Source organism: Oncorhynchus tshawytscha, linkage group LG01 (assembly GCF_018296145.1).
Source record: "Oncorhynchus tshawytscha isolate Ot180627B linkage group LG01, Otsh_v2.0, whole genome shotgun sequence".
NCBI lineage: Eukaryota > Metazoa > Chordata > Actinopteri > Salmoniformes > Salmonidae > Oncorhynchus > Oncorhynchus tshawytscha.
This window is the reverse complement of record NC_056429.1, coordinates 34,960,490-34,982,122: the sequence shown is the minus strand read 5'-3', so window position 1 is coordinate 34,982,122 and position 21,633 is coordinate 34,960,490. Positions and strand designations below refer to the sequence as shown.

Below are 21,633 nucleotides of genomic sequence, written 5' to 3'. Positions count from 1 at the left end.
GAGAGACATTTCTCCTCCTCACAATTGTGTAGCGAATTCTACTAGATGAAAATGAGTACGTCATCCTGGCATTTAAAGCACACTCGATTTTCGAAATTTCACATACTATCAAAGTTTGTAGTTATCAGTTGTGTCCTCACTGCCTTTAGCAGTAATGTCACTTTTTTGAGAACACAAGCACACATGTACAGTTGCGGGCACTTGCGAAAAACGATCCACATCAAACACTAGAGTCCCGTGACGCACATTCATTGCAGCAATGAAATAGTTGGCGCGGCGGTGTATTTACCTCTTGAAGAGCAGGATAGCGATGACGATGATGATAATGAGTACGACGGCCAGGACAGGGCCCATGACCCACAGCATCTCTGGGTCCTCAGCATGGCGAGCCATACCGCTGTGGAGCTTCACTGTGATGGGGTCCGAGTATGGGCTGGCCGCAAACGTCTTCTGCTGCAGGAGAGAAGGAGGAAGAGGACACCACACAGAAACCCCTGTTCAGAATGGATTTATCATTTGGTTGGAGGCTGAACACTGCTCTATTAACCTTGACACCTGTGTAGTCTCAAGCCCGTTGGAGTACTTTAGAGCTCTGTTGCTCTTGTGTCTTATACCTTGTCCAACCCAGTGCCTGATTGAAAGTCAGTGGCTGACATCAGTTAGGCGCCTGGAAACGCGGTGCTAACTCGACGTGATGCTACCGTAGCCCTATACAGAGTTCCTCGCAGCTCTGCCTTAGCCCGTATCTAACGCTGTGTCTGGTGGAGACTAACATCAGCCAGGCATCTGGTGAAGGAGAGAGAGGTGTATTTGTAGCTAGCTCCATTCTTTAATAGAGTGAAAATTCCCCAACCTGTCAGCCAGAACACAAAGTGACAACAAGCGCAGTTACTTTAAGCTATTTACGCCTTGCAAATTGATCCATTTAGCTTTGTTATGTGACGCCAGCATCATGCCAAGCCATATCCATTGTACCCAGCCTCTCTGCAAAAAAACTTGAAGATGAAAAGGGGATCTGTGGTAGACACACACACACACACAGAGAGAGAGAGAGAGAGAGAGAGAGAGAGAGAGAGAGAGAGAGAGAGAGAGAGAGAGAGAGAGAGAGAAGTAGCTGTTGCCTACTTCGGAAATTTATGACAGAACTCCCTTTTTAATGGGGTTTTAATGCCTTTTTAACTGATAAAAACATTAACTGGTGCTGACAAAGGCGTTCATTCTAGTTGCCGTAGAAACACACAGAGCACTGCAGTCACTACATGTGCCTGCTTACTGTGGTGGCACAGACGCAAGCCGGGAGAGAGGTATAGGCTTACTGTAGCCTAAGTGCTGATGCAGATGAAGCTACTACTAAATACACTCAGAGAGTAGTACACATATGCTGCGAGCAGATAAACAAACTCCAGATCCTGCCCCTGTATCAGCAATCGCCCACTCACAACTGCTCCCTGGTAGTTAATTCTGTCCCCTTCCCCTCGCTCCTCTCTGCCCCTGACCCTGAGTTATTTTCAGCCTCTGTTGCTCTCTTCTCCTGCTCTTCCCCTCCTCTAACCCTGCCATGTCAATTAGTGAGACTGTGATATACTGTACTGACGCCAGTGAGACAGAGTTGGCCCCAGGTTCTCTGCTGGCTTCCAGAGGGCGTGATAAAAGTTGTCACCTTTATCGGATTTGTCCTCAGAGGCCGCTGATGCGCATCCTCCCCTGCACTAGTCACCCTCCCCGGACACAGCAGGGACTACACACAATGACAGAGTCTAATCCTCCATCAAGATCTCTCTCTCTCTCTCTCTACCCATCTCTCTACCCCTCGCTCTACCTCTCTCTCTGTCCCATTTGCAACCCCTTCGCTGTCTAAGACGTGTTGCTAAAATGATTGTTTAATAACTGGCAGAGGAAATCCCAACAACTTTCACTGAGGTCATGCCACCAGGTTTACATGTGGCTAGCACTTGTCAGGCCCTGTTGAGGAGTACTCAAAACAAGGGTTACTGTCGAGTCTTCTGAATGTTTCACCACAGCATAAATTGACGTCTTCAAAGGAAATATTGAAAATATGCATCTGATATTGATGAAGATGGTTGCAGTCATATCCTGCATAAACGAAGGACTCATATGGGCCAAAAGCCTTTGCACAAAGGTTCAAGGTCAAAAGGTCATGGTGCATCCCATATTCTGATACCTGCTGAGAAAGACCTGGGGTCTTGATCGACTCATTGACAGAAATAGCCATGAATAGCCTGACATCTCTGAGAACTGTTCATGTTGAGCTCATTTCTCAGCTTCCTCTTTCTCTCTCCATTGCTTCCAGGCTCGTCTCTCCCTCTTCTGTCTCGGTCTCTCTATTCTCTCTCTCCCAGGCTCCTCTTCTCGCTCTCTTCTCCGCAGCTCATTCTTATACCTTTGGCAATGTGCAGCAGGCAGTGTAGCACAAAACTTTATTTGAAAAATGGCAGCAGTCACGCCTCTTAGACACAGTGGATGGAAGCACAAACAAAAGAGGACATTTAGATATTCTCAGAGAGGGGGGAAACTTTGGGAGTGATCAATTTGAGAAGCAGTATCTGATAGAAACACAGCCCATAGAGTGAGTGAATAATGTACTGCCAGCGCCTCTACATTTACAAATGCAGCATAGGAATGCTGTGTATTGGAGAGATAATAAAGTGAGTGAAATGCAGAGCTGATGCGGGGAAGGGAAGGGAAGGGAAGGGAGAAGACCGAGGAGTGCATAGGGTGAATAGTCATATTTTTCCCCATTGTTTCTCCCACAATAAGGCTTCCTACTGGGCACAACACATCATTGAAACATGAACATTTGGGTAATATTTGGTTGAGATGTGGATCAATGAGATTTCAACCTACAGTACGTATATTCAACCACTCAAAAAGATCCCAACGTGCAATCACTGTGCCTTTAACCATCTAAAAGCACCACCAAGTTCCAATGGAAGAACCACGTCTGCTTTTCGGTTTAGTCGTCACCTAAATGTGTGTGAGGCGTAGATCTGTTTAAGACGACCAAGACACACTCTGTGTGACCCTGATTCAGCCCACTGCAGTAAAAGGTTAAGAAGTCTCTCAATAATAATTCTCACAATAGCACATTGGAAGTAACACGTGACACATTTTCAAGAGCTTGGGACCATACGTTTCTATCTGCATTTGTGTCAAAATGTAGTTGTTGACACAGCCTTGTTATTGGGGTGGCAGGGTAGCCTAGTGGTTAGCGTGTTGGACTAGTAACCGAAAGGTTGCAAGTTCAAATCCCCAAGCTGACAAGGTACAAGTCTGTCGTTCTGCCCCTGAACAGGCAGCTAACCCACTGTTCCTAGGCTGTCATTGAAAATAAGAATTTGTTCTTAACTGACTTGCCTAGTTAAATAAAGGTAAAATAAAACAATTGACAGAGCACCACTTGAGTCATGACTGCATTGGTAAGGACCAAAGAAACTCATGGTCATCACTCACCACATCAGATGCTCCAATAAAACATGTCCCTGCAAAAATAAATAAACACTAGCTAAGTTTTTCCTCTTTGGATCTGTGTTTATAATGTATCCAATTTCGGTTTGTGTGGTTGCTGGTTGAGCTTGATGTTACTTTGTTTGCAAGTAGGGTCTGTGTGTGTCTGTAGGCGCTTATTGCGTCCTGATCGCTATTTTAGAATGCCCTTCTGGCCAATCGGAAACGAGTATTCACCAGCTCTGCGGTATAAAGTACTCTAAATACCCCAGTTCATGTTGATAAATCCTTAAATTCAATCATTGAGGGTTTGGAACTTTGAAGCCATTTATCTCAGAATCATAATTTTGCAGATAGGTCCTAAAAAGTAATTGTCAATGAGAGGAGATCAGTGTAACATTAAACACTAAGATGATTATTGAACATATTGACAACGATCCCCTCTGGGTGTGTCTGAGGTGAGGGCAGAGCACCAGGACCCACCACTCCCCCCTCCCTTAATCCTCAGGCTACGACCTCTCTCTGTCTGTGTCTTGGTCTCTCTCTTTCGTCCTGTCTCGCTCTCGTTCTTTCAATCTGTCTCTTCCTCTAGTTGCCTCTGTCCATCTCCCTATTTTCACGGCGTCTCTGTCTCTCTGCCTCCCTCTGTGTCATTTAAACAACTCTCTTTTTCATCCATAAAATCTCCCCATAGAAAAAAGAAAATCTCATCCATAAAACCTTTACTGCATTCCTCTTCTCTTAGTACTGTATATTATTTCCCCAAGGCTCCCTCTACCACTCTCCATTCCTCCATCAGACTTATCTCTCTCTGTACCCCTCACTCTTTTCACCCCTCCATCACTCTCATTCGGTTCTCTCCAGTCCCCTCAGATGAAACTGACACCCTTTCTCTCTAATGCTCCCTCCCCTCCTCCCTCTCTCCCTCTCTTCCCTGCTGTAAGTGATCACACTGTTTATATGGCTTGTTTCTTTTATCCAATTTCACACTTCCAGGCATATTTACCAGCCAAGGGAGCCACATAAAGCTGCAGTGCCCTTTTGCTCCAGTCTCCCGCCTCCCTCCTCCTCCTCTCTCCTCCTCCTTCCTCCATCCTGCCATCAACCCTGCCATAACTATAAAGCTGAGCTCACTTCCCTGTTTTCCCATGAACGTGATTAGCCTGCTATTTTATCTGGCCAGGCATGACTTAGATTCAATAATAATTCACTTTACTGGGTCACAGATCTGTTATGTGTCTGTCTGTCACTCTGTTAAAGAGAAATAACCACGTTCTAGCTGAACAAAAACACAATGCACAACTCTCCTTTCTCTCCACAATGTATTGCTTCCCAGAAGATGGAGAAAGGCATAGCAATGGGCTGGCACTGTCGAGAGTTGGTGGTCCAATGGTTGTAAAAATCGATTTATGTTTTTTTATTTTTTTATCAACCATGCCATCATTTCCTCATGCAGTATACAGTGCATTCAGAAAGTATTCGGACCCCTTGACGTTTTCCACATTTTGTTACGTTACACTCTTATTCAAAAATTGATTACATACATTTTTGTTCCTCATCAATCCACACACAATACCCCATAATGACAAAGCGAAAACAGTTTGTTTTTTTACCTTGAAATTGGGCTCAGTTGCATCCTGTTTCCATGGATCATCCTTCAGATGTTCCTACAACTTAATTGGAGTCTACCTGTGGTAAATTCAATCGATTGGACATGATTTGGAAAGGCAGCTGTGCAGCGACACTCACAAATACAGGTGTGCCAAGCTTGAAGAGTCATACCCAAGAAGAATCAAAGCTGTAATCGCTGCAAAAGGTGCTTCAACAAAGTACTGAGTAAAGGGTCTGAATACTTCTGTAGGTGATATTTCATAATTTTATTTTTTTGCAAACATTTTAATGCTTTGTCATTATGGGATATTGTGTGTAGATTGATGAGAAAAAAACACAAAACGTGGAAAAATTCAAGGGGTCTGAATAGTTTCCAAATGCACTGTATGTACAGTAAATAGATAGGGGAGACGTGTTTTGAGGCTGAGGAGCTGTCTGAACTTCTGCAGTGAAGGCCAAGGCCACCAGTGAGTGCATCTTCCAAAGAGGAAACCAATGACGGCCACACTGAGTGAACTCTGACTGTGACGCGGGCTCATAGTTTCTCTGTGACACGTAACCGTGACTCACTACACAGACGTGAGTCACACAGTGCTGCTGCTTCGTGCAGCTTGTGGCATGGCGACACCAGCGGAAGTCTTGGCTCACCTGTTACCTAGCTGTGTCACTGAGAGACACGAGGAGTATCGCAACAACAAAAACAACTGATTGTGCTAAAATGAAATAATTGGCAGGCTGCACTGTGCTAGAATATGCATGGCAGACTCAAGGGGCATTTACAGTATATGACATATCCTTACTGTTGTATTAACAGTACTAGTCTTTTGAGTTTGATTCTACATTGGATGTTCATGTATCTCGGGGATGGTGATACCGTATGGAAGTTGTGTTTGTGACTACAGTATCTATAGATACAGAGAAGTGGTTGTTTCACTTACAGATTCGTGGCCTTTGAGGGCAGCCAGTACGAAACAGAGGTACTGCTGCTGGCCCGGTAGAGGCTTGTTGTAGAAGCCGTTGTACTTCTTCTCGTCTCCTAGAGGGAAGGTGTCTGGGAGAGCATCCATCTTGGCAGCGATGTAGGGTCTGAGGAACTCTTGGGTCTGTCTCCTCTTCAGGCTCTGGTCAGAACTAGCCTCCAGGAGCTGACATGACATCAGAGAGAAATACTTATCTGCACCCCAAATAGCGCCATTCTGTATGTGCACTATGTCGGAAATAGGATGCCAATTGGAGCGAAGACTCAAAGATACACAATCTCCTGCCATTATGGCTTTGAGCAAGGCACTTAACTTTATTATCTATCTGTCCAGTTTGGGGTTTTGTTTTTATTCTGTAGCAACTATATAGTCAGTAATATAGAACACGCATACTGTTCACATCAAATAAATATGTGTTCATAAACTGCGCCCATAAGCCACAATCAATTGTGCTTCTAGGCTCACAGGTGGGTTAAAATCGTACACTGCAAATGATGCATAGAGTAATTCAAGTTTTATAACATCTTGGTCCTGCAGCCAGGTTTCACACTTGTCCACAGTGAGCTGCTCCTCTCTTGTCTCTCTCACCACTCGCACCTCTTTCTGACCTACAGCTGTGGTGAGAGGTCATAGCTTTATTAGACAGTCTCAGGAGTGTGTTCCTGTGTGTGTGTGTGTGTGTGTGTGTTTGCTCCTGTGTGTGTGTGTGTTTGTTCCTGTGTGTGTGTGTGTGTGTTTGTTCCTGTGTGTGTGTGTGTGTTTGTTCCTGTGTGTGTGTGTGTGTGTGTGTGTGTGTGTGTGTGTGTTTGTTCCTGTGTGTGTGTGTGTGTGTGTGTATTCAAAGAGAATGTCTGAAGTATTCTACAGTTCTACTGACTCCTAGAAAGTCCACGTTACATTTTTATGTGAACCCCCCAAAACCTTGTTCCTCTTCTCCGCTCTTCAACACGACTTTAACAGACCCATTTCATACCGACAGTTTCTCTAGTCTATAAAACGGCAGCAATAGCAATGTTTTAGATTGCAGAGAAATAAAAGGCTTTGACAATGAGAGAGCAGATCTTGCTGTCTCAAAGGTGCTTTGGATGCAGGCATATTTATTTAACGCACTCTATGCTTTTTGATATTCAAGAGGCTGCACTTTTTCTGCAGACGACAGTAGATTGAGAGAAAGCAAACTCACGAGAAAGGTATTGAAGCCCAAAAGGTCCACATTAATAAAACAAAGCAAAAAAATGCTATGAGCAGCTATTTAGGAGTGTTTTAAGTGCCTCAAACACTCAGGAGAAGCAAAACTTGAAATGAAAAATAAAAAGCTTATTTAAAAAAAATGGAAATCACCATCCTGCACAGCAAAGACAAACTGTTAAGGGCAAAAATGGCAATTTACATGTGTAGTGAAAGCTGAGAATTCTGTAATCAGCAATTCACAGCATAATCTGTCGATATCGTCTTGTTCTTTTTTTTTTGGAGGGGGGGGGGGCAGAGACAAAATATATGAGGTGTTTTAAAGATGCTTCATATTTAATGGGCTTGGTGCTATGGAAGAAAGGGATTTTTTTGGTCTGTGCCCAGAGGAGGTGCTGTTAACACACGCACACACACGCACTCACCTCATCCAAGTCCATATCTTCAGGGTTCTCCCACCTGTGTAGTGTGGCTGGTGTGACAGGAACCACCACTATGTAGTAATATCTGTAGAGAGAGAGACAGGCAGGTTGAGCACGACCAGGGTGTTTGTGTACGTGTGTGTGTGTGTGTGTGCGTGTGCGTGCGTGCGTGCGTGCGTGTGTGTGTGTGTGCGTGCGTGCGCGTGCATGCGTGTGTGTGTGTGTGTGTGTGTGTGTGTGTGTGTGTGTGCGTGCGTGCGTGTGTGTGTGTGTGTGTGTGCGTGCGTGTGTGTGCGTGTGGTCTAACTTTACTATCCTTTTGGGTTCCAAAAGTCCTCTCATCGGATAGTAAATCAAGGAACATTTGAATAGTGGGGACATTTCAACCGGTCCCCAAAAGGAAAAAAATGCGATTTTAGGTTTAGGGTTAGGATTACAATTAGGGTTAGAATTAGGCTGAGGAGTTTGGGGCTAGGGGTTAGGGGTTAAGGTTAGGGCTTGGTTAAGGTTAGGTTTAGGGAAAATAAGATTTAGAATGAGAATAGATGTTTTGGTCCCCACTTGGATAGTAAAAACCAATGTGTGTCTGCGATGGAGTGAGTGAGCATGAGTGTGTGTGCGTGCATGGGTGCATGCATGTGTGTGTAACACGCTGTCCCTTTGGGTAAGCCTGAGCATATCTCAGATATCTCTATTGTCATAACATTCAGGCTCTGCTAAGGCCTCAATCCATCCATACTCGAACATAGATATGTAGTTTCTCATACCAAATAATGAATCCCCTGATAGGCGAACACACGTATGCTATGCACACACACACCTCCCCCCTCTTATGCGACAACAACTTTGCCCAGTTAAACCTATGTAGTTAACTTCTGTCACCAGAGGAATAGTAGGATAAGTTTGGCTTTGGCTCGGATGTTTACTCTGGTTCTTGTGTGTGTGTGTGTGTGTGTGTCTGGCTCTAATCCAGAGTGTGATGAAAAGGTCTGGCCAGGGCATTAAGATACTGATTGTATTGCTAAATTCGTTTTTTTGTTTTTTTTCTCACTCATGCTGGCGCTGCTTATTACGGCTTAGATGTTCACAGTTTCTTTTTAGAAACAAACACTTGAGTCCAAGTAATTCACAAGTCTGCCTGAGTAGTAGGGGTAAAAAAAGTACCTTTTCTGAAATTGCAGGTTCTGCATTGGGCCACTGATTTTTTATTAGTTAACATTTGAAGTGAACTCTTGAAGAAATTGCTTTCTGCTCTAATGGGAGAGTAGCATAGAGCTACAGTAAATCCAATCAATCCAATCAAATGTTATTTGTCACATGTGCCGAATACAACAGGTGTAGACCTTACAATGAAATGCTTACTTACAAGACCTTAACCAACAATATAGTTAAGAAAATAACACAAAGAAAGAGTAAGAGATAAGAATAACAAATCATTAAAAAGCAGTACAGAGGGTACCGGTACAGAGTCAATGTGCGGGGGCACCAGTTTCAAGGTAATTGAGGTAATATGTACATGTAGGTAGGGTTATTAAAGTGACTATGTATGCATAGATAAAAACAGAGACTAGCAGCAGCATAGAAGATAGTAATGCAAATAGTCTGGGTAGCCTTCTGATTAGCTGTTAACAAGTCATATGGCTTGGGGGTAGAAGCTGTTTAGAAGCCTCTTTGATCTAGACTAGGCGCTCCGGTACCGATTGCCGCGCGGTAGCAGAGAGAAGAGTCTATGACTAGGGCCTTCCTCTGACACTGCCTGGTATAGAGGTCCTGGATGGCAGGAAGCTTGGCCCCAGTGATGTACTGGGCCGTTCGCATTACCCTCTGTAGTGCCTTGCGGTCGGAGGCCGAACGGTTGCTATACCAGGCAGTGATGCTTTCCATGGTGCAGCTGTAGAAACTTTTGAGGATCTGAGGACCAATGCCAAGTCTATTCAGTCTCCTGAGGGGGAATAGGTTTAGTTGTGCCCTCTTCACGACTGTCTTGGTGTGCTTGCACCATGTTAGTGTGTTGGTGATGTGGACGCCAAGGAACTTGAAGCTCTCAACCTGCTCCACTAAAGCCCCATCGATGAGAATGGGGGCGTGTTCGGTCCTCCTTTTCCTGTAGTCCACAATCATCTCCTTTGTCTTGATCACGTTGAGGGAGAGGTTGTTGTCTATGCACCACACGGTCAGGTCTCTGTCGTTCTCCCTACGGGCTGTCTCATCGTTGTCGGTGATCAGGCCTACCATGTTGTGCCATCAGCAAACTTAATAATGGTGTTGGAGTCGTGCCTGGCCTTGCAGGGAGTGAACAGGGAGTACAGGAGGGGACTGAACACGCACCCTTGCGGGGCCCCCGTGTTGAGGATCAGAGTTGCGGATGTGTTGTTACCTACCCTCACCACCTGGGGGCGGCCCGTCAGGAAGTCCAGGATCCAGTTGAAGAGGGAGGTGTTTAGTCCCAGGGTCCTTAGCTTAGTGATGAGCTTTGAGGGCACTATGGTGTTGAACGCTGAGCTGTAGTCAATGAATAGCATTCTCACATAGGTGTTCCTTTTGTCCAAGTGAATTGATCCTCACAAGGCACCCTGATCTCTTCCTTCGAAACCTCCGTTTCCTTTTCCAGCGAATCACGGGGATCTGGACCTGGTCGGGTGTCTGTAGTAGTATATCCCTCCCGTCCGACTCATTGAAGAAGAGCTCTTCGTCCAATTTGAGGTGAGTAATCCCAGTTCTGATGTCCAGAAGCTCTTTTCGGTCATAAGAGATGGTAGCAGCAACATTTATGTACAAAACAAGTTATGAACAAAGCGAAAAAACAAACAAAATAGCATGGTTGGTTAAGAGCCGATAAAGCGGCAGCACTCCCCTATAGCGCCAGTTTTAAATGTGTCTTACTAGCACATTTTTATTTAGATAAAGCCTATTTTTTAAGGTTTTTACTAGTAATGATTGCAGGACAGCAGGCTGGCCTGGGACAAAGCCAGACTTATCCCTAATAGTGCTCTCTCTACTGCTATACCACTGAAAATAAATGTGAAAATACCAAGGTGATTATGAACTGCTCACACAAAAAAATACTACAGTTGACTATAGAATACTACAGTACTTCCTATAGAATTAAGTAGTCAAATGTAATATACTGTAGAATACAAATATTACACACTGTATTTTCCCTCGATCGTGTGTAGTACTGTAGAATGTTGTAGTATCCTGTAGAATACTATAGTGAATACTACAGTATTATTCACAAAAGAACACTGTAGCACAGTACTACAGTATAGTCTGCAAAAAGAGTAACTAGTAAATATTACAGTATTCAATATGCATATACCCTGCCCATTCCCTTCCCCATATCGCAATTTGAGCCACCCATAAGTGAAAAACCTAAATGCCAGGTATAGAAAATAGCATAAACTTTGAACTATCTGTTCACACTGACCAGTTATTGAAAATGTGATCTTAGTATTTCTCCAGTAGGTTTCTTGAAGAAGAAACACTATAGTAAATACTGCAGTAATGTAGTCAAAAACACTATAGTTAATACTACAGTAAAGTCTGCAAAAAAAATCTACAGTAAATACTACAGTAAAGTCTGCAAAAACACTACACTACAAAAACACTATAGTATTTATGCCGTAGTGTAGAATACTATAGTACAGTATTTATTCCTGTTGGTGTGTAGAATAGCGAGACGTATATACAGGCACTGGAGTTGTTCTCCAACCAGGTGGCCCTGGAGGACACAGCTTGTGTGTATGCGTGTGTGCAGATCCTCATCCTCCATAAATCCTTCATCATCCTCGTGCTCATCTGAGGATATTGATTTAGCATTAGCATGGAAAGCCATGTTTTTTTTCTGTGTGTCTGGTGAGGAAGGCCTTCTGGACCTAAATTACAGCGAGCTCAGCCTCTTTAGCCTCTGTTGTGCGTCATCTTCTCTCTGTCCAAATCATCTCTCAACTCCTTTAAGTGCTGGGTGTTACTTTTAACAGTATAGCTCTGGCCTCCAGCCAAATAGATGAACAGATGAAGTAGCACCCAGACAACATACAGTAGCAACACTTGACAACTCATTCTTTATCCTCTAACCATTCTCATTCTCTATCCTCTCCTGTTCTTCTTTTTGTTAAACCTTTATTTAACTAGGCAAGTCAGTTAAGAACACATTCTTATTTTCAATGACGGCTATGGTGGCAAAATTGCAAGATTATGCTATAATACTTTAATTGCATCAAATGGTTGTTTTATTTCAACAGAATAGAGTATTCTTAACTATTGTGTGTGTGTGTGTGTGTTCTACTGAGGATGGGCCTTTGGGAGATAACACTGACAGGAGATTTACCATGTCTTTTGGGTGATAAAACAGTTAATGTGTCTGTTCTATACCGTACCAGGTAGAGTTGGTTCCCGTTTGGAGTCGGAGGACCAGACACTGGTCTATAAAACGAAAACCGTTGACACAGCAGATACTGTCTGCTATGTATTATAGTTATCTTTCATACAAATCTTAACCTTGTGACCCATTCTATATATCTGTTGTTTGTCATGTAGGTTGAAAGGGGGTGTACCTTGGCTAGAAAAGACCTTTGTACTTTTGTCTCGCCGCTCTCAACGGATCATCAGAGAGGGTGATTCGTCGACCAGCCATCGCTATTGCAAAGCTCTCACTATTAAAGATTTAGTTTATGCATAACTCTGACTTGTGTGATAAGTTTGTCTCTACTCATTTGATAGTAAAGAAATGAACCACCACACGGCCTAGGAACAGTGGGGTAACTGCCTTGTTCAGGGGCAGAACGACAGATTTGTACCCTGTCAGCTCGGGGATTCTAGCAACCTTTTGGTTACTAGCCCAACGCTCTAACAACTAGGCTACCTGCCGCCCCCTATCTTTTTAAGGACATAGTTGGGACAGTTGGTGTTGGAGGATTCATGTTGACTTGTCGCTTACAACTATAGTAAGCACAGGATGGATAAGAAAGCACAGGATGGATAATACAAGTAGTGGCAATAATAGATATTACTAATAGGTATAGGGATTTAGATAGCCATCTTGTATACAGTGGGCTCAGATAGAGATCCCCGACTAAGGAACAATCGCCCCCAGGTCCCCAGTTAGAGGTATAGGGACACAGCAGGAGTAACAGATTTACAACCATGCCACAATGCAGACACATCAGCATTGAACAGGATGGAAGTTGGTTATAGCCCTAGTTTTAGCAGTGAGAGTGATGGTGGTAGTGACAGTAACAGCCACAGTGTTTATGGGACAGACCTGACAGGGGCGGTGGTGGGGACTTTGGGCAGGGTGATGGTGAGCTTGCCCCCCTCCTCTGGGTCGTGTTGGTATTGGATGGGTTTGGTCTTGAGCAGGTCCGGGGCGGTCCTGATAGAGACCTGCTGCTGTAGACCCCCAGCACTGTTCCCTCTAGACATCAACACAAAGCTGTAGTCTGTGTCTGGCTGCAGCCTCGTGATCAGCTTCCTCTTCAGGTTCCCCTGCACCTCCACACTCTGCTGGTTATACAGTATCTAGATAGAGACACAGGGAGGAGTGCTTAGTTATATACACACACACACACATACACAAACACACACACAAACACACATACAGTACCGGTCAAATGTTTGTACACCGCTACTTATTCCGGGGTTTGTCTTTATTTGACTGTTTTCTACATTGTGGAATAATAGTGAAGACATCAAAACTATGAAATAACGCATATGGAATCATGTAGTAACCAAAAAAGTGTTAATAAAACCTAAATATATTTTATATTTGATTCAATACCGACAGTTAATTTTCTTTGGGTCCCCGCTCACGTGGGGTAGGGATGAGCAGGAGTAAATCATGTACTCAAGTTCATGAACTGACATCAACACTTCTTCTTCTTCTTTTTTCAAATACTGTAAAACTATTTGGTCAAAATGTTGTCTTGAAGACAATGTTCATTTGCTTTGACCCTAGTGTTCCATTTGTACATGTCACAGGAGGTTGGTGGCACCTTAATTGGGGAGGACAGGCTTGTGGTAATGGCTGGACCTGAATCAGTGGAATGGTATCAAACACATCAAACACATGGTTTAATGCCATTACATTAGTTCCATTCCAGCCATTATTGTGAGCTGTCCTCCCCTCAGGCATAATAAACTATATTGAAAAGAACACAGATTTTGATTTGGAACCTGAAAAATGTACCTTTCAACTTACCGAATTGAGCCTTGTTTCAAATGATCACTCTTTAAGAAAAACTGTTGCGGACGTGAGATGCGAATCACTTCGCAATATTCTGTTATATTTTATTATAAAATAGGTGTCTTGACTGTGATAAGTGCTAGGGAAATAAGTGCATCTTGTCTGCTAAATTTACAAAACAATGCTATGCCATTGCACAGCAGTAGGCTTCGTAAAGAAAGCGACATGTGGCTGAGGTTACTCCCTTTTTGAAGAGTATGATCCACGATATAATATAACCAGTTGAGATTAGAGTTTTAATACATTCATCTTAAATGGCATTTGTTTTTTTATTGACTGAATATATATATACATATATATATAGATGTGTAGTTGAAGTCAGAAGTTTACATACACTTAGGTTGGAATCATTCAAACTCGTTTTTCAACCACTCCAAAAATGTCCTTTTAAAAAACTATCGTTTTGGCAAGTCGGTTCGGACATCTACTTTGTGCATGACACAAGTAATTTTTCCAACAATTGTTTACAGACAGATTATTTAATGTATAATTCACTGTATCACAACTACAGTGGGTCAGAAGTTTACGTACACTAAGTTGACTGTGCCTTTAAACAGCTTGGAAAATTCCAGAAAATTATGTAATGGCTTTAGAAGCTTCTGATAGGCTAATTGACATCATTTGAGTCAATTGGAGGTGTACCTGTGGATGTATTTCAAGGCCTACCTTCAAACTCAGTGCCTCTGCTTGACATCATGGGACAATAAAAAGAAATCAGCCAAGACCTCAGAAAAAGAATTGTAGACCTCCACAAGTCTGGTTCATCCTTGGGAGCAATTTCCAAATGCCTGAAGGTACCATGTTCATCTGTACAAACAATAGTATGCAAGTATAAACACCATGGGACCACATGGCGTCATACCACTCAGCAAGGAGACGCGTTCTATCTCCTAGAGATGAATGTACTTTGGTGCGAAAAGTGCAAATCAATTCCAAAACAACAGCGAAGGACCTTGTCCTGCTGGAGGAAACAGGTACAAAGTATCTATATCTACAGTATAACCAGTCCTATATCGACATAACTTGAAAGGCCGCTCAGCAAGGAAGAAGCCACTGCTCCAAAGCCACCATACAAAAGCCAGACTACGGTTTGCAACTGCACGTGGGGACAAAGATCGTTCTTTTTGGAGAAATGTTCTCTGGTCTGATGAAACAAAATTAGAACTGTTTGGCCATAATGACCATTATTGTGTTTGGAGTAAAATGGGGGGAGCTTGCAAGCTGAAGAACACCATCCCAACCATGAAGCACAGGGGTGGCAGCATCATGTTGTGGGGGTGCTTTGCTACAGGAGGGACTGCTGCACTTCACAAAATAGATGGCATCATGAGGGGAGAAAATCATGTGGATATATTGAAGTAACATCTCAAGATATCAGTCAGGAAGTTAAAGCTTGGTTGCAAATGGGTCTTCCAAAATGGACAAATACCCCAGCATACATCCAAAGTTGTGGCAAAATGGCTTACGGACAACAAAGTCAAGGTATGTGAAACAATGTCAGGAATTGTGAAAAACTGAGTTTAAATGTAACTGTATGTACATACACACAGTTGAAGTTTACATACTGTACACCTTATATATATATAGTGCTGCCCTTGTTCTAAACATTTTTGTTATTTTTATTTGACTACTCCAGTACAAAAAAAGAAAAGTCATGCCAGTACTTGAACAGTCAAAAAAGGTATACTCCACCCACTGGTTTCACACCTCAATAGCCACAAATGATTTTCAAGATGATCAGAGGTGGAAGTCGTGATGTTACAATGATGATACGTTTGATACCGGAGCTCCGAGGCATACACCGAAATCCTGAAGCAGTTTACTTTGAAGCAGAGGGCCGATGCTTGTATTACTTTATTAGAAGCATGTGATCAATGACGTGCAAAGCTTCATTTTGTCAAATAACCACGTAATTGGTTTGGTATTGGTTTCGGTAGAAGGCAAAAAGGCTACCCTGCACACCTGCTATGACGTGTAGGACGTCATCTATAATAATGTGTCTGTTTTAAATTATTTTGACCAGCAGGTGCCACTACTGTACACTGTGTTGATCAAAGCCTCATGAACCTATTTTTGACACAATTAGCTGGCAATGCTCAATGTATTAGAAAGCTTAGTTTAGTTTCCCAATCACTAGGTGGGGGTATTGCGTCTAACATTGGTTGGCACACCACCATAAAGCCCCAGCAAAGAAGAAAACATTAAAAGTAACATTTTAACTTATTACATATTTGTAAATCCAAACAAAGGCTTTAAGGAAACTCATACACTTCTGTAAGTATCATTACAACTACAAAAATGTAAAAGTTTGTTTTGTGATAACTATACAACAGAACCAGTGAACAGAAATGACATTTACTCTCATGGTTGTCAAAAGAAAAAAGATCTGGACGCCACGCCCCTACTTAACTACGCCTCCAGTCTTCCCGCATTGACCCAATGGGTCATATCTCAATAACCAAGCAGTTAAGAAAACAACCCACGTAAGTGACACAACACCTGCAACAAAGCAGTTGTGTCAACCAAACAACCCAGCATTTTTTAGAGTGCACTATGATTTTATTCTCCCTTCTTCCTTGTGTAATTTTCTATATGAACCTCATGACAGTTATGGACCACGTGTGATGGAATATAAATCGTAACCTATTATTTAAAGCTTGGCCATATCCTTCCTCATTCCCATGATATTTCAATATATATTTCAATCCTAGCCCCTCCATTGTGTTGTGTGAGCCTTCTTTCCATTGTCCACTGACAAAAGTGGCGTCACTCACGCACAATGCAATTCCCTCAATCTGTGCGGGAGAAAGGCACGCTATCAGGATGGAGTTGTCTTTACTTACTTTGAAAGGCACTTGAGACTTGTATGTTTCTGGCACTTCCCAAGTCAGCAGCACTGACGTCTTCATCACGGCTTTCACACCAAAGTTTTTGGTGAACTCTGGGGGAGTTGGGGGAGAAAGAGGGTGAGGCGGAAGAGAGAGGGGTGAGATTGAGGGAGAGAGGAGGGAGACAGAGGGTGAGGTGAGGCAGACAGGGTGAGGTAGAGGAGAGAGGGGTGAGACAGGGGGAGTTGGTGAGAGAGGGTGCGTTGGGGGAGAAAGAGGGTGAGGTTGGGAGAGAGTGAAGAGAGAGGTTAGGTGGGGGAGAGACGGGTGAAACAGAGGTGACGGAGACAGAGGAAACACACAGAGGGTAAATTATAAAAGAGCACTGTCATCTGTACTTGCTGTAATATGATAGAGCTAGGGGAACCCTAGAGCATCTTGGGAGATAAAATAGTAAGGGACACAAAGCAGATAGAGAGCAGATAAACAGATTATGAAACAAGTCTCTGGAGAGATATCTAATTCATAATAGTTCACTAATGTTCAGTGACCCATACTTTCTAATGGTAACATTAAGAGATGTTATTGCATTTACACTTGAACATAAATATATGCATGATAAAACATCAGGGGAACTACTCACATGAGTGTTCCTCTACATTAAACTTCACTGTAACTGGTGGGTGTAAAACAGTGGGATCTGAATCCCAGTATCTGGTAGCTGCCTCCTAGACCTCTGTGCATTAGATTTGACTATGAATAGCTAGTAGCAGGAAGCTTAGCATATATTTCCACATCAGCCATATGTGCCCTAATATGAACATGAAAGGAGTGTTCCATGGTGCTGATGTACTGCTGTACTGGTTACGCTGGACTGGTTCTGCCACTCTTGTCCAGTTGCCACCAGCTTCCACACACACAGTTACGCATCTGTTCCTCTCCCATACCATCTGCTCTGTGTGTGTGTCTGTGTGTGCGTGTGTGTTTGCATGCCTGTGTGCATGTGGGTCTGGTGTTGTCTGCATCTGTGTGAGACTATTTATACAGATCAGCAGAGCTCATAAGGCATGGAGGTCGACACGATCATGCTCTCAGTGTGTGTGTGTGTGTGTGTGTGTGTGTGTGTGTGTGTGTGTGTGTGTGTGTGTGTGTGTGTTCGCATGCGCACACTCGGGTTTGTGTGTACGCCTGCATTGCGTATGTCCACCGCATACTCACCTGGCATGGCGGTAGACATGGTCCTGCTCTGTATACTAGGACTGATTGGTCCCCCTCCCTTGCTGGTGAATGCCCTGATCCTGATATCATAGGTGGTATCAGGCTGCAGCCCCATGATGGTCATCTGGGTCTCTGTCGTGCTGTTGAGGCAGATAAGATAAGGGAAGATAAGATACCTCTGTTTTCGGACAATGGACTATCCAAGATGAACTTCATTGAGATAAAGTGAGGACTTTCTGTGTTAAGTGGTTTATCAATGTCTCAGAAGGTGTTTACATTTTTTAAATTTACATTGGTATTGAATATTACCTGTTGGTGTGGTTCTGCTGGCTGTTGATATCTCTGTACACCACAATGTACTGGACAATCTTCCCGTTCCTCTCAGCCAGCACCGGAGGCTCCCAGGCCAGCTTGGTTGTGGTGGTGGTCAGGCCCACAACGCTCAGGTTCTGGGGGTAGCTACTGGGCACATCGTCTGGCGTGGTAATCTCCTTTGCGTACTCCTCCCCGTTGCCCACCCGGTTTTTGGCACAGAGCTTGAAGATGTAGGTGGCGCCCTTGTGCAGGCCGGTGACGGTGAAGTGGTCTTCTATCTTCTTGAAGTCTTTTACGGTGAACGACTCCTCCTCCATGCGTTTGTACTGCAGCTGATAGCCCATGTGCTCTCCCACCATCTCCTTCGGAGGTTGCCACTGGATGAGGGCTGTGTTACCGATGGTGGTGCTGATCATCATAGTGGGCCTGCCTGGGACTAATGGGTAAAGAGAGGGATTAGGATCATTAGGATAATGACATAAAACATACTTTAAAATGACATTGAACACACCTAATGGGCCCTGGACGAAAGTAGTGCACTATATGGGGAACATGGTGCCATTTGGGAGGCAACCATTGTGAGCAGTCAGAGTAAAAGGGCAGTTTCAGGTCAAGCCAGTCAGAGTGAGTACTACTGCACATTCACCATTTATACTGGTCCTGAGCGCTCTGGAGCCGGTTTTCATAAAGGATCTCTATGGACTTTGCTCTGTTCATCTTTGCCTCGATCCTGACTAGTGTCTCAGTCCCTACTGCTGAAAAACATCCCCATACCATGATACTGCCACCACCATGCTTCACCATAGGCATGTTGCCAGGTTTTCCCCAGATGTGGCACTTGGCATTCAGGCCAAAGAGTTCAATTTTGGTTTCATCAGACCAGAGAATCTTGTTTCTCATGGACTGAGAGTCCCTTAGGTGCCTTTTGGCAAACTCCAAGCGGGCTGTCATTTGCCTTTTACTGAGGAGTGGCTTCTGTCTGGCCACTCTAACATAAAGCCCTGATCGGTGGAGAGTTGCAGAGATTGTTGTCCTTCTGGAAGGTTCTCCCATCTCCACAGAGGAACTCTGGAGCTCTGTCAGAGTGACCATCGGGTTCTTGGTCACCTCCCTGACCAAGGCCCTTGTCCCCAGATTGCTCAGTTATGCGGGACGGACAGCTGTAGGAAGAGTCTTGGTGGTTCCAAACCTCCTCCATTTAAGAGTGATGGAGGCCACTGTTTTTTTGGGGACCTTCAATGCTGCAGAAATGTTTGGGTACCCTTCCCCAGATCTGTGCCTCGACACAATCCTGTCTCTGAGCTCTATGAACAATTCCTTTGACCTCATGGCTTGGTTTTTGCTTTGACATGCACTATCAACTGTTGTACCTCATACAGACAGGTATGTGCCTTTCTAAATCATGCCCAATCAATTACATTTACCACAGCTGGACTCCAATCAAGTTCTAGAAACAGCTCAAGGATGACCAATGGAAAGAGGATACACCTGAGCAAGTTTTTTAAATACATTTGCAAAAATGTACATAAACCTGTTTTCGCTATGTCATTATGGGGTATTGTGTATAAATTGATGAGGATTGTGTATAAATTGTGTATAAATTGATGAGGTTATTTTAGATTATATTTTTCATTATAGTGATATTGATATTTGTACTGCAGTGCCCTTTTGGAAGAAAACATTCTCTTTCACAATAATCACCTGATCAAGAAGGAGCAATGATTTAGCTGTACACACTTCCTCCTGTGTGTGTGTGTGTTTGTGTCTGTGTGTAGCTCTACACACCTGCTCCTGTTGTGGTGACCACCTTGGCCTTACTGCGTGCCCCATCTCCCTTGGTGGTGTAGGCTGCCACAGTGACAGAGTAGGTGGTCTCAGGGAGCAGGCCAGTTATGACAGTCTCCTGTTGGAGAGAAATGCACAAACAGCCCATGTCAGACTAATGCTATGATGAGATGATGCCTAACACAATGGCCCAGCCTTCATCCACTGTACTGTGTTCAGTACACTCTGGTAGGGTTAGGCAGTCAAGCGCACACGCACACACACACCATACGTCAGTGTAGCATTTGAAATACTCCCAAAGCATTGCATTTCTTTCTGAGAAATGGTTGCAGAGAAGGTAAAGGAACAAACAAAGCTCAAATGGTTTGAAAATAAATAGAGAACAATTTTGGTACTCCCATGTTGCTGTGGTGATATAAGAACTGAGATTAAACCTTATACACTCAGTGGCCAGTTTATAAGGTACACCGCCACATGGTTCGCTCCTAGAAGTGAGTCACATGGCCGAGGCTTGCTATATAAAGCAGGCAGACAGGCATTCAGGCATTCAGTTACTGTCCGATTGAACGTTAGAATGGGTCAAAAGAGTGACCTAAGCAACTTTGAGCATGGTATGATCGGCAATGCCAGGCACGCCATTTCCGGGATCTCAGATATTGCCAGCTTCCTGGGCTTTTTACGCATGACAGTGTCTAGGGTTTACCGAGAATGGTGCGACAAACAAAAAACATACTTTCAGTGGCAGTCCTGTGGGCGAAAACAGCTCGTTGATAAGAGGTCCAAGGAGAATTGCAAGAATCATGCACGCTAAAAGGCTGGCCACAAACAGGAAAATAGTGGCACAGTACAATGTTGGTGTGTAGAACGGCATCTCGGAACACACAACTCGTCTGTCCTTGTCCACTCCTATCAGCTAAAAAAAAGGAGAAGCCGCTCCAGTGGGCACGCAATCACCAACACTGGACAATTGAGGAGTGTAAAAACATTGCTTGTCCGACAAATCCTGGTTACTATTACTTCATGCTGTTGGCAGTGAGGATTTGTGGGAAATGTTTTCCTGGCATATGTTAGGTTCCTTGATACCAATTGAGCAACGTCTCCATGCCCCAAAGAATTCAGCCTGTTCTGGAGGCTAAGGCAGGTCCGACCCGGTACAATATGGGTGTACCTATATACTGGCCACTGAGTGTATATACTAACTGTGTTCATTGGATTATTGTAAGAGGGGTCAGCTTGGTACTCGTAAACTGCTTGGGAAGAAATCTAAAATGGATCTGTCTTCAAGATGATCTGTCCTCATCGATATCTGTCGTCAAGATTGGCTGAAGATTAGCTGAAGACTCAAGATGCCGCCTCTACTTGTTCTACGTGATGAAGAGATACATATTCAATATGATTCACTTTATTTACTATGTGTCTGTGTCCCTCAGGTGCAGAAACATTAACATTTGGTTGTATTGTCTGATGGTAGGGTCATTGCTGTATTTTACAACTTACCCCAAACAAGGTTGCTAAAAGAAATGAAAGAGATATTGTCTTTGTGAAGGAAAAAGTACTGTTGCCATAACAGACATTTT

At 43.7% G+C, this 21,633-nt stretch overlaps 1 protein-coding gene across 2 annotated transcripts in view; it reads right to left on the bottom strand.

The window, feature by feature from the left end:
* Positions 1 to 21,633, bottom strand: part of LOC112249942 (receptor-type tyrosine-protein phosphatase F-like) — a 318,952-nt gene that overhangs the window by 36,202 nt on the left and 261,117 nt on the right. For both annotated transcript variants that reach the window (XM_024419699.2, XM_024419707.2), the window contains 8 exons: positions 20,057 to 20,174; positions 18,266 to 18,707; positions 17,957 to 18,096; positions 16,754 to 16,851; positions 12,930 to 13,186; positions 7,670 to 7,751; positions 6,015 to 6,221; positions 290 to 453 (listed from right to left, as the gene is read on the bottom strand). In XM_024419699.2, the coding sequence (XP_024275467.1) occupies positions 290 to 453; positions 6,015 to 6,221; positions 7,670 to 7,751; positions 12,930 to 13,186; positions 16,754 to 16,851; positions 17,957 to 18,096; positions 18,266 to 18,707; positions 20,057 to 20,174 (1,508 nt within the window). The remainder of the gene's footprint in view (positions 1 to 289; positions 454 to 6,014; positions 6,222 to 7,669; positions 7,752 to 12,929; positions 13,187 to 16,753; positions 16,852 to 17,956; positions 18,097 to 18,265; positions 18,708 to 20,056; positions 20,175 to 21,633) is intronic.